Genomic DNA, 11,542 nt, shown 5'->3' on the forward strand with positions numbered 1-11,542 from the left:
GGAGAGGAGAGCTGGACTTGTGGTAGCCAGCATGACTTGTCCCCTTAGCTAAGCAGGGTCTGCCCTGGCTGCACATGAAAGGGAGACTAGAAGTGTGAGCCCTGTAAGATCTTCCCCTTAAGGGATGGAGCCGCTCTGGGAAGAGCATCTGAGATTCCCAGTTCCCTCCCTGGCAGCATCTCCAACGAGATAGGGCTGGGAGAGAGACTCCTGCCTGCAACCTTGGAGAAGTTGCTGCCAGTCTGTGAAGACAATACTGAGCTAGATGGACCAGCAGTCTGACTCAGTATATGGAAGCTCCCTATGTTCCAATAGACAAGAGTGCTGGATAGCCAGCAATTTGGCCCGCACGGTGGGGTCGGTTTTGCTCCGCAGTGAGAGGAGAGCCACACCACAGAAACCAAAGAGAGATCTCTTTTTTTTAATCAATCTACAAGAATTCAGACAAGAGTCGCTTTTTTAAAAAAACCAACCAACCAACCAACGGGATCCAGACGGGGCCTTCTGGGTGCAAAAGAGTCCTGAAATGAAACGGGCTTCCTAATTGGTGGGTGGTGGCGGGGGGATGTTCCCAGGCCCCTCTGTGGGGAGAGGGGGTCTCAGCATCGGAGGCATCGGAGCGGGAGGAGGGACGCCGGGAGCTGGCGGGAGCTGAGGTGGCCCGGGGGGCAAGGGCACGGGCCCAGTGGGGGGAGGCATGGGGGGCATAGCCAAGCCCCCAGGAGGCGGTGGAGGGAGTGAGTCTGGGAGCGGGGGCCGGGGGGGCAAGCCGTTCATGAGGGGCGGAGGAGGAGGCCTCTTCACGGTGGCTGGTCCAGCGGGGATGCTCTGGGGCGCGGGAGGCTTCTCCATCTTGAAATGGAACTGAAGGAAGAACTAAAAGAGAAAGGAAAGGGAGGGGGCGGGGGGGAGGACAACATTAGTGGCGAGAAGTGCATGGCAGTGGCCCCACCAGCAGGATAAATATAGGGGAACGATATTCTGGGGGGCCCAAAGCTCAGTGGCGGAGAGCCTGCTTGGCTCCCAGGACTTGGGCTCGAGCTCAGGTGGCAGGGCTGAGCACGTTTTGCTTTCTCCGCCCAGGAGTCTGGCTGCCAGTCAGAGTAGGGAATCCAAGGCTAGACTGAGCCGTGGTCTGGCTCAGCAGGCAGCAGCTTCACATATCCACGAGCGCAGATCTGCGCTTTGCATGTCGAGCTGCACTTGCCCAACTCCCAGTGAAAAGGAGATCTGGCAGCCAGGCTAGGAAAGGCCTCTCTCTTTTTGCCTGAGAGCTGGTCTGGTGGTCGCAAGCATGACTTGTCCCCTTAGCTAAGCAGGGTCTGCCCTGGTTGCATATGAAAGGGAGACTATAAGTGTGAGCACTGGAAGATCTTCCCCACTCCTCAGGGGATGGAGCCACTCTGGGAAAAGCAGAAGGTTCCACGTTCCCTCCCTGGCAGCATCTCCAAGATTGGGCTGAGAGAGATTTCTTCCTGCAACCTTGGAGAAGCCGCTGCCAGTCTGTGAAGACAGTACTGAGCTAGACAGACCAATGGTCTGACTCAGTATATGGCAGCTTCCTATATTCCTATGAGCTGGCAACAAGGCTAGATGGGTCAACAGTCTGACTCAGGCAGTTGCGTGGGCAGAAATGGATGATTGTATGGATCTGATACAGAATATAAGTGATATGAGGTGCATCCAATTAATAATCTTTTTAAAAGCTATGTTTATAACACGCATTCCTATCTGGTCTGTAGATTCATGATGCCTTTTTTTAAAGCTTACTTGGGACTTTTAACACCGGGAGAGACATTTAATAATAGTTCTCAAAAAGGACAGCACATCCAAAGTCGCTTAGGAAAGTGCCACTAATATTTGAGACCAGCTCACCAACAGCAGGAAACTTTTAAAAGGGGAGTGGAGGAGAGGTGATTGACATTGGCCTCTGAGTACGAGGCTGCTGGGAGGACTCAGCGCCCTCCTGACCGTTGTCCTTGCACCCTTCTGCCTGTGGGCTGCCTGCAGCTGCAGCCAAGGCAAATCGGACTTCGTGGCCTAATTTCTCAAAGCAACCCTTCGGCTGATCTGGGTCCAGGTTCTAGCATGAAGCAAGCCAGCCCCTCTGGACTGACTTCACAGACTGCCCTACAAGGCAGTGGCTGGGATGGTGGGGATTTTGCTGTGGCAGACCAAGCACTTTGCCCTTCCAAAGAAGTCGCCACAGCCGTGACGGCTGGTCGTCCCAACACCCCAAAGCCGCCGGCAGCCCCATTTACCTGCTTGGTTTCTCGGTTCCAGTGGGTCCAGAATTTCCCTTCTGCTTTGTCAATCTCTCTGCTTGGCACCTGGGGATGGGGTGGGGGGTGGGGGAGAGACCTTTGTCAGACGCAGTAATCTCAAAGAGGAAGAGAAGATATCCTTATCTGCCAAGGCCAAGAAGCGAAAAGCACGGCCATGGCTCTGATCTCCACACCTGTTTCAAAAGCGGCCAGAAAAACCAGAACCCCTGGCAGGAGGGTGGCGGGGGAGAAAGCCTTGTGGTGCCTTAGAAATGAGCAGATTTGTCGTGGCAGCCACTCCTGTGAGAGCAGCTGCAACCCACTAAGTAGCGAGCAGTATTTGGCATGCTTCTGACATGCAATGGCCCAAATCTGACTGTATTTGACAGCTGACATGCAGCAGCATAACATTCGATGGTGCCCAGCAGTCGACATGCAACAGCATTCACGAAAATTTCAGTGGCTGCAGGTAGTGTCTGCCTTGTGTTCCTTCTCAGATTGTGAGCCCTTTTAGGACAGGGAGCCATCTTATTCCTTTTTCTATGTAAACCACTTTGATAACTTTTTTAAAATAGGAAAAGGGTATGTAAATATTCATCACTGTCATGATGTAGTATTAATGTCATTCCACCAACCCGGAAACATGTTCTTGAACAGATATGGGGTGTGTGGGGGAGCGAGGGAACAAACCAGCAGATGAGCTGAAAGCAAAACATCTATTCTGAAATGCAAACAACGAGTTTTGGGATTCATCGTCCTAACACTAATGACTGGATTTCGTGTTGTGCACTCACCTTGAAAGCGATGGTCTCGTAGGGTTCGGCTGCCATCAAGAGGTACTGCCAGCGCCGGTCAGGGGGCTCGATCCTCTGCTCGTATGCCGACATGAAGCGATGCCGTGGCATTATGCTTTCCGCAATTTCTGGGTAGTCGATCTGTGGGGGGGAAGAAACAGTGGAGAAGAAGGAGGAAGAAGAAGGGGGTCAGCTCCAGTCTGTTGGACTGCCAACTTATGATTTATGGCATTTCTACCTCAAGGTTCAGGGCGGTATACATGGCAACCCCTCACAACAACCTTGTGAGGTAGGCGGCATGGATGAGAGACTAGTGAGTCATCAGGCGAGGTCCAAGGCCCAGAGATCTGCATCCAAGGCTCTGCAGTTCTAGTCCAACTCTCAAACCCCAGCGCCACCAACCACGCCTCTCAAAAAAACCCGACTACTTGAGAACGCTATGGCCTTCAGGAGGATCAGGCGGGCTGAAATTCCTGGTTCACTGAACGGTCAGGCCTCTACCGTCAGCTGCCTCTGCGCCACTGAGATATGGCTGCCTGCTCCCCAGTTGAGGAGATGAGAGGCAAGCACACCCCAAAGCAAGGAGGGGACCAGGAAGGTGAGGCAGCCGGCACTCAACAGCACAGCCCCATCCTATGGAGGGCGCGTGGCACAAGCTCCTCCGGTCCAGGGATTTCTGCCTCCCGTGAAACCACCAGAGAATGAGGGAGAGCGGGCAGGACCCTACCTGGAAGAGGAGGCTCTGCTGGCCCATCTCCGGATCCCTCTGTTTGGTAACTGGAAAGATGAGAGAGAGATTTGAGAGGCTGGGAGTGTGGGAAGAAAGTCCAAGGAAGGCGGCTTTGGATCCAGGCGTGGAGGAGAGGTCCATCAGTGGCTACTAGTCTGAGGGCTGTGGGCCACCTCCAGCCTCAGAGGCAAGAGGCCTCCAAATACCAGCTGCGGGGGAGCAACAGCTGCAGGAGAGAGGGCAGGCCCTCACTCTCTGCCTGCGGGCTTCCCAGCAGCAGCTGGTGGGAAACCGGATGCTGGACTAGATGGGCCTCCTTGGGCCTGATTCATCAGGGCCGTTACCTTTGTAACCCGGCCGTCCAATTTTGACAAACTTCTTGACTTCGACTTTCACCTTCTCGGGCGCAGGCTGAGCAGGGGCTTCCTTCGCTTCCTTAGCAGCGCGGCGTGCCCTGAATATGGGAGAAAAGCAGATCTCTGTTGACACACATCGAGGGCTGGTGTCTTTTCAAGGAGCGGTCAGCTGCGGGGGGGGGGGCAGAAGAGGGAGTTAGAACCCGTGTTCCCTGTAACAGAAATCCCCAGATGTTGATGACTACAACTCCCATCATCCCCAGCCAAATGCCAATGCACCTGGGGATGATGGGAGTTGTAGTCAACAACATCTAAGAATCCCTGTTATATAGCACCTGAGCCTCTTTGGTCAGCCCCCAAGATCCACCCCCTTCCCCTCTAACTCCTGCCGTGGAACTCCCTGTCACAAGAAGCAGCACGGGCTGCTGGGACAGAGAGGACTTTTAAAAGAGAGGGGCTTATCCCACCATTTCCCAAATGGAACCTCCATGGGCAGCCACAGTATATCTCAGAGCTGAGGAGACAAACAATAAGGGTCAGTCGTAACCCCTGCGCCCTGCTTGGTATTGTATTTGTAGCTAGCTCAGTATTGTCAATGCTGGAGAGGTGCTGCCAGGAGTCTGCTTCAACTGGGGCTTCCAGGGACGGAGCCCAGGATTCCCCCCGTGCAAAGTAGGGGCTTTGCTGCTGAGCTACAGAGCCCGCCCGGCAGCGGCCCGGCTCTTTGCACCCTGGCGGGGAGTTTCCTCTCCTTCCGACATCAGGTGCAGAATCCGCCGTCCGCCTCGGGACGGCCTTGGATTCCTCCTCCAGGGCCCACACTGGGCCTCCCCCGAACAAACAGCGCTTTCAGACAAGAACCTCGCACAAGCACACACTGTCTCGAGGGAACAACATCCACAAAGAAAGGCAGCTCCCCTCCCCGCTCTGGCCAAGGCCCTCAAGATGTTTACACCGAGAAGGCCTCTTATCAGGCAAGGGAGGGCTGCTGGGTGCCATCAAAGTGATACTTCCGAGGCAGCACAAGGCTGCTCGCAGTCCCAACCCGGGAGGCACACTCGCCTCCTTGTGAGGCTCTGGCCCGTTTCTGGCCTCCCAGACATTCCTCCTATTCCTGGCACCAGCTGGCTTTCGGTGAGCACGGCAGTGAAAAAGGAGGCTCTTCCTTTCCTCCCAGAAGACCTTCCTTACGAGGCAAGGCGACAGCATCTGGGGCTTTTTAGTTCGGAAAAGAGGTAGCTATGGGGAGACAGGACAGAGGTGTGTCCAATTATGCGTGGAGCAGAGAGAGTGGACAGGGTGAAATTTGTTCTCCCTCTCTCACAACCCTAGAACCAGGGGTCCTCCCATGAAACTGAAGGCCAGGAAACTTAGAGCCAATAAAAGGAAGTACTTTTTCACACAGCCCATAATTAATGTATGGGATAATTAATCTATGGAATTCTCTGCCATGGGGTGCAGTGATGGCCACCAGCCTGGATGGCTTTAAAAGGGGCTTAGACACATTAACAGAGGACAGGTCTATCAATGGCTACTAGTCTGGTGGCTATAGGCCACCTCCAGCCTCAGAGGCAAGATGCCTCTGAATCCCAGTTGCAGGGGAGCAACAGCAGGACATACCCTTAGCTCTTGCCTATGGGCTTCTCAGGGGCATCTGGTGGACCACTCTGTTAGGGTGCTGGATTAGATGGGCCTTCTTGGGCCTGATCCAGCGGGGCTGTTCTTCTGTTAAGGCGACATGGCTAGTGCTACTGGTCTCTGCCTGAAGGACTCATCACCTGCCCTCAGGATGAATTCTCTAAAGCAGAGAATTCAACCTGAATTCAACCTAAAGCAGAGAATGCTGAAGACACAATCCTCAATGGAGTGGGTGCTTACTTCTGAGTAAATGTGCATAGGACTGCACATTTAACAGGAATGTAGGAAACTGCCTTCTACTGCACTGGCTCCCAGTCCGTTTCTGGGCCCAATTCAAGGTGCTGGTTTTAACCTTTAAAGCCCTAAATGGCTGGGGACTGGGTAACCTGAGAGAGCGCCTTGCCCCACATGTCCTGGCTTGGACCTTAAGGAGGCCCTGCTCCAGGTGCCCCTGCCAAACAAAGTGAGGTGGGTGGCTACTAAGGAGAGGGCCTTTTCGGTGGTTGCACCCCATTCATTGAATAGCTTCCCCAGTGAGGTCCACCCGGCACCATCACTTTGTTCTTTTAGACACCAGGAGAAGACCTTTTTGTTTACCCAGGCTTTAAAAAACTGATTTAAAAATTGTTTTACAAATTGTTTTTGTTTTTTGGTGTACTGTGATTTGATGTGTTTTCTGTGTTTTGATTGGATGTTTTAATATTGTGTTTTGAGTCGCCAGAGAACAATTTGTTATGGAGTGGCTAACAAAGAAATATGATGATGACAATTAAGTGAGTTGGTCCATTTAGCTCAATACCGACTACCCAGACTGGTAGCAGCTTCTCCAAGGTTACAGGCAGGAGTCCCTCTCAGTTCTGTCTTGAAGATGCCAAGCAGGGAACTTGGAACTTTCTGCATGCATGCAGGCAGGCGCTTCTCCCAAGCCATGGCCCCATCCCCTGAGGGGAATATCTTACAATGCTCATGTCTAGTCTCCCATCCAAATGCAAACCAGGGCAGACTCTGCTTAGCAAAGGAGACAATTCATGCTTGCTACCACAAAACCAACAGTGCAGCAGGCCCTAACAGGTTCTGCATGGTTTGGTGGTGTCATCAGAATACAGGCTGGAGACTTGGTGTGTCTGTATGTGATTTCATAGAATCAGCCACTGGCTTTAGTAAAAAAAAAAAAAACAACACCAGGAAGAAGTCAACGTGAGCAGCCTCCAGCAAGTGTGACACAAAAGGAAAGAACAAGCCTTCCTTTTCCATCAAGGGGTCCCAACCTCGGGTTCCCAGATGTTGCTGGACTAGAACTCCCATCACTGCCAGCCCTTGATTATGCATATATATATTTTTACATTTAGATCCCACTTTTCCTCCAAGGAGCCCAGGGTGGTATACATGGTTATGTTTATTCCCCACAACAATCCCATGAAGTAGGTTAGGCTGAGAAATAAGTGACTGACCCAGAGGAACCCAGCGACTTTCATGGCTGAACGGGGATTTGAACTCTGGGCTTCCTGGTCCTAGTCCAGGGGTTGGTGAACTTGGCCCTCTAGCGGTGGCTAACTACAACTCCCATCATCTCCAGCCATTGTGGCTGGGGATGATGGGAGCTGTAGTTCATCCACCGCTAGAGGGCCAAGTTGGTCCCACACTCTAACCACTAGACCACGCTGGCTCTCAACCGACCATCTTCTGGTGCACAGTCAGACTCGGGCTGATTGCAACTGGGAATGATCTGGGGACGCACACTTGAGAACCCCAGGTTTCAAGGAAAAGTCAGGGGAGAAATGCTCGCCATGCGGCAACTTACAAGTTAGTCTGATGCTTCTTCCCCTGCGTGTGAGCCAAGTAGCTTCCCTGTAGGACGAGAAAGCAGGAGAAAGATGGGTTGCAAGCAGGGCTTGGGTGTGCAGCAGCAAGCCGGGCGAGCGGCAGGGCCAGCTGGCAGCAAAGAGAAGCTTACCTCGTTGTTGTGAAGCGTCAGGCAGAGCTTGCACTCGTACGACCCCAAGTGGTTTTTCATAAAATAGGGATCCTGGGAGAGAGAGGAAAGAGAGACACCTTAGGAAGTATATACTGCCTCAACTCATGTCTCGAGGGGTTTACATCCTAAAACGTCATGAAACATTTTAAAACAACAATACGAGGTTTGAAAAGCAATTCAATTCAAAACAATTTGAAACAGTTGATAGATTTAGAATCCAATTAAAAGCTTGGTTGAACAGAGACACTTTCAAGGGCTTCTTGAAAGCTGGCAGAGCTTTCAGCAGTCCAAGGCCTTGGAAATTAGGGTTTCCAGCAAGATCACGTAACAAAAATACAACATGACTTCTCACATTTAGACAGAAAAATTTATTACAGTCATAATCCATGGAAGGAATATGTTCCCTGCTGAAATAAGAGCGTCGTCTTCTCTGTTTGTTTTTAGGAAGACCCTCAAGACATACCTTTTTTCTCAGGCTTTTAACTGAATTTTAATACTTTTAATATGTTTTGTTTTCTGAGACTGTTTTATTTGTTTGTGAATTTTAACTGTAATAAAACCAGTTAAAGTTCACAAACAAATAAAACGGTGGTTTTATACGGGCTGTGTTTTTAAACTTTGTACACTGCCTAGAGACGCATATATCAGGTGGTATAGAAATATGATAAATAAATAAAATCAATAAATAGACCAGCACAAAAGAAAAACACAGTACAATAATGACTTCTCACACTGAATATTAAGGAGCTATCATTCCTATTGTAATCTCTGATTTCGTAATTTGTATTATTATTTTACTGTGGCACAGCAGGGAAATGCTTGACTAACAATCAGAAGGTTGCTGGTCCGAATCCCCGCTGGTACTATATCGGGCAGCAGCGATACAGGAAGATGCTGAAAGGCATCATCTCATACTGCGCAGGAGGAGGCAATGGTCAACCCCTCCTGTATTCTACTAAAGGAAAACCACAGGGCTCTGTGGGCACCAGGAGTTGAAATCGACTTGATGGCACACTTTAATATCCTAAGGAGACCATTGCCACCTGCTGGGCAATACATTTGTATTTGGGTGTGCTGCATTTTTTTGTGAAGGGGAGGAAGAAAATCTGTCTGGATTTTTGATTTTCAAGTAACACGATGTTTTAAAATGAGAAGCAAGCTTGGTGCAAATTTTCAATTTCATTTCTCACCTGGAGCATCCCAGCAGAATTACGGGAAATCTCAGTTACGTATTAGAGATAAAATATCACTGTTAAACTGATGATATTAATGCTTAGCATTTAACATGTAGATATGAACGTACTGAACAGCAGCTCATGGAGGCTTCACAAGGCCTGGCCAGATCTTTCTGTAATATATTCAGTAGGCCAATGTTTTTCACTGAAAGGCCTGGAGGGGGGGCAATCGTGACCCCCATCAACCCTAAATGTGGCTCCCCTGACTAATTGTTGATTGGGCCAGCACTGAGAAAATCACAGTACTATGCAAAGATCAGCATGGAGGGAAATGGCTGTCACGTGGGAGATTTTTTGCCAAAGTGGCCCCCGCCTGAAAATAGCAAGGATCACTGCAGTAGGCTGTAGAGGATCTGTGTTGCACCTCTGCCACCCTACGAGAAAAGCAAGCAGCCCACCTTGTTGATATCGATGGTTTCCAAGGCCAGCTGCCTCAGCCTCTCTCGGCGGTCTCTGTTGCTTTCGGAGGCCGAGGCGACGCCTCCGCTGCCCGTTTTGCCTCCTGGACGGTGCTGAAAATCCATGGCTGGTCTCTTTGGGCTTCAAACCAACCTAGGAGAAAAGGCTGCAGGACAGATAGAGAGCAGAAAAAGAGGAGAAAGTTACCTTCCAAAAAATATAGCTCACAGGACATTCCCTTTAATTACCCACAAGTTCATTTCACGGGACACTAAAAAAGGAGGTGGAAAGAGCAAAAAATCAGAGGACAACTGCTTCACCACCCATGACTGGTGCAAAGTACAGACTCCCACACAGCCCCACGGCGACCAGGTGAAGACAGGTGCTAGATGTACGGCCCATGAAAACTGCAGAGCAGACCAGAGAGAGCGACAACGTTTGTCAGCCTTCCTGCTTGCAATATGCAGCCTGCATCTTCTCAAGTAGCCATCTGGGCACAAAATGGACCAAAAAACAAGAGTGGGCAGAGCCCAGGGTAGCCTCTGACTCAATAGTCTCAGGAATCCCATCGCAGAACGAGGTCACGGACTTTAAAGCAACTCCTTTGCCTGACAGTTCGCAAAATAGCCCCTTGGGAAACTGCATGGGACCAAGAATGGAAATAATCTAAAGGTTTAGTTGCCAGGCAAGCATTAATTTATTTTATTAGGTTTTAATACGGCCTCATCCAGATGACTCTGGTGTAGTCCTGGTTTTCAGGTTTTAAGGATTCAGAATGCTACTCGCAAGGGGTAACATGACACTTGTGGGAATTTGGGACTCCTGGTGGTTTTAGATGCTGGGAAATGTGGATGGGCCTCAGACAGTGTAGATTATAAAAGCTGAAAGACTTTCATATAGATACAAGTGCTATATCTTCAACACAGTTTCCTACAGAGAGTTAAGGATGGGGGTGTAGTTCCATGGCAGAGCATCTGCTTTGAACATAAAAGGTCCCAGGTTCAGTTCCTGGCAGCATCTCCAGGTAGGGCTGGGAGAGACTCCTGTCTGAGGTTTCAGAGAGTCACTGCGGTTCAGAGTGCAGAATACTGAGCTAGATAGACTTGGCTCAGTAGACAGATACTAAGGATCGCCTTAGGAATATAAGGGACGGAGTTTATTGAGCAGACAGACAAGTGGCATATGATAATATATGAACACCAGCAACTAGGCAGCAACAGCAGGGGAGGCCTGTCGCTTTCATGCCCGGTGTGTGGGCTTCGTTCAGGCACCTGAAGGTGTGAGGAGGTCTGGGACAAGATGGGCTGGTCTAGCAGGGCTCTGCTCATAGACATCTATCTATTGCTATTAGTGATTATAGTTAAATGGAACCTCCATGCACTCAGGCAGTCTACCTCTGGTTACCAAATGCTGTGTCAGACAACGGGGATTGGAGCTGGTTTCTGCCAGAGCATGGTTACCCATGTAGGGGTTTGGGCTAGGAAAGCCTTCCTGGAGGCCCCCACACTGGAAACGGAAGGCTGGGCAAGACTTTCAGAATGGGAAGGGACCCTCAGGGCCTTCTAGTCCAACCCCATTGTATTTTGCTGGTCTACCGACCATAAGAAATATTTATTGGTTGATAGTCAGTCCAACTCCCTAAGAGGATACCCAACCTAATTACACAAGATGGCTTCCTAGCCCCATCGACGAGCATTAGCCATGACACGTCCACAGAGCCTCCCTGTGCAGGGGCAGTCTACCTCTTACGAAGGGGCCGCCTCAAGGATGGGGCTGCTGCTCTCGGGCTTCCCCTAAGGTGCCTCCTCGGCCGCTTTCAGCCTGCGGGACAATAAGGCCCTGTCTCTCCCTTGTCTTCTGGATAAAGTCAGAGTAGAGCCTCCCCGCGCAGGTGCAGTCTACCTCGGACTGCCAGCTGCGACAGGCCGCTCAAGGGCCGTTGGCAACTAAGTCCTAGACTGGAGACACCAGCCCCCCGACTCAAGTCCCGGCCCTACCGCGGCTCGTACGCCTCCTCCAGTCGGCTCCTCGCCGCGGCCATCCACTTCCGGGTCAATGCGCCGGAAGTGTGGCGGGACGGAAGAGATGAACTGAGCCGAAAGTGGGGCAGGGACACTTCCGGGTCGCCTGGGCCCCAAGCCGGAAGTGGAT

At 51.0% G+C, this 11,542-nt stretch overlaps 1 protein-coding gene across 3 annotated transcripts; it reads right to left on the reverse strand.

Moving 5' to 3' along the window:
* Positions 1–407: 407 nt before the first annotated feature.
* On the reverse strand, positions 408–11,525 carry SF3A2 (splicing factor 3a subunit 2). Of its 3 annotated transcripts, none has more exons than XM_053291883.1 (9): positions 11,389–11,525; positions 9,391–9,557; positions 7,737–7,808; positions 7,584–7,630; positions 4,133–4,242; positions 3,786–3,835; positions 3,059–3,199; positions 2,262–2,330; positions 408–876 (listed from the first exon to the last, which is right to left on the reverse strand). In XM_053291883.1, the coding sequence occupies exons 2-9, from the start codon at positions 9,514–9,516 to the stop codon at positions 541–543; spliced, it is 951 nt and encodes a 316-aa protein (XP_053147858.1). In that variant the 5' UTR covers positions 9,517–9,557; positions 11,389–11,525; the 3' UTR covers positions 408–540. The 3 variants fall into 3 exon arrangements, with proteins under 3 accessions (XP_053147858.1, XP_053147860.1, XP_053147859.1); XM_053291885.1 differs by having other exon boundaries at positions 11,294–11,397; XM_053291884.1 differs by lacking the exon at positions 11,389–11,525 and adding an exon at positions 11,134–11,280.
* Between the last annotated feature and the right edge of the window lie 17 nt (positions 11,526–11,542).

The sequence above is a fragment of the Hemicordylus capensis genome, chromosome 2 (assembly GCF_027244095.1).
Source record: "Hemicordylus capensis ecotype Gifberg chromosome 2, rHemCap1.1.pri, whole genome shotgun sequence".
In the NCBI taxonomy this organism is placed as follows: domain Eukaryota; kingdom Metazoa; phylum Chordata; class Lepidosauria; order Squamata; family Cordylidae; genus Hemicordylus; species Hemicordylus capensis.

Bases quoted from the DNA above. Each gene is read 5' to 3' on its own strand.
- SF3A2 (XM_053291883.1), bottom strand. From the start codon at position 9,516: ATGGATTTTCAGCACCGTCCAGGAGGCAAAACGGGCAGCGGAGGCGTC. The intron at 2,331-3,058 runs GTGAGTGCACAA...CCCCATCCCCAG, and splicing joins ACGAGACCATCGCTTTCAAG to GTGCCAAGCAGAGAGATTGA. The intron at 877-2,261 runs GTAAATGGGGCT...TTTCTCTTTTAG, and splicing joins GGAACCGAGAAACCAAGCAG to TTCTTCCTTCAGTTCCATTT.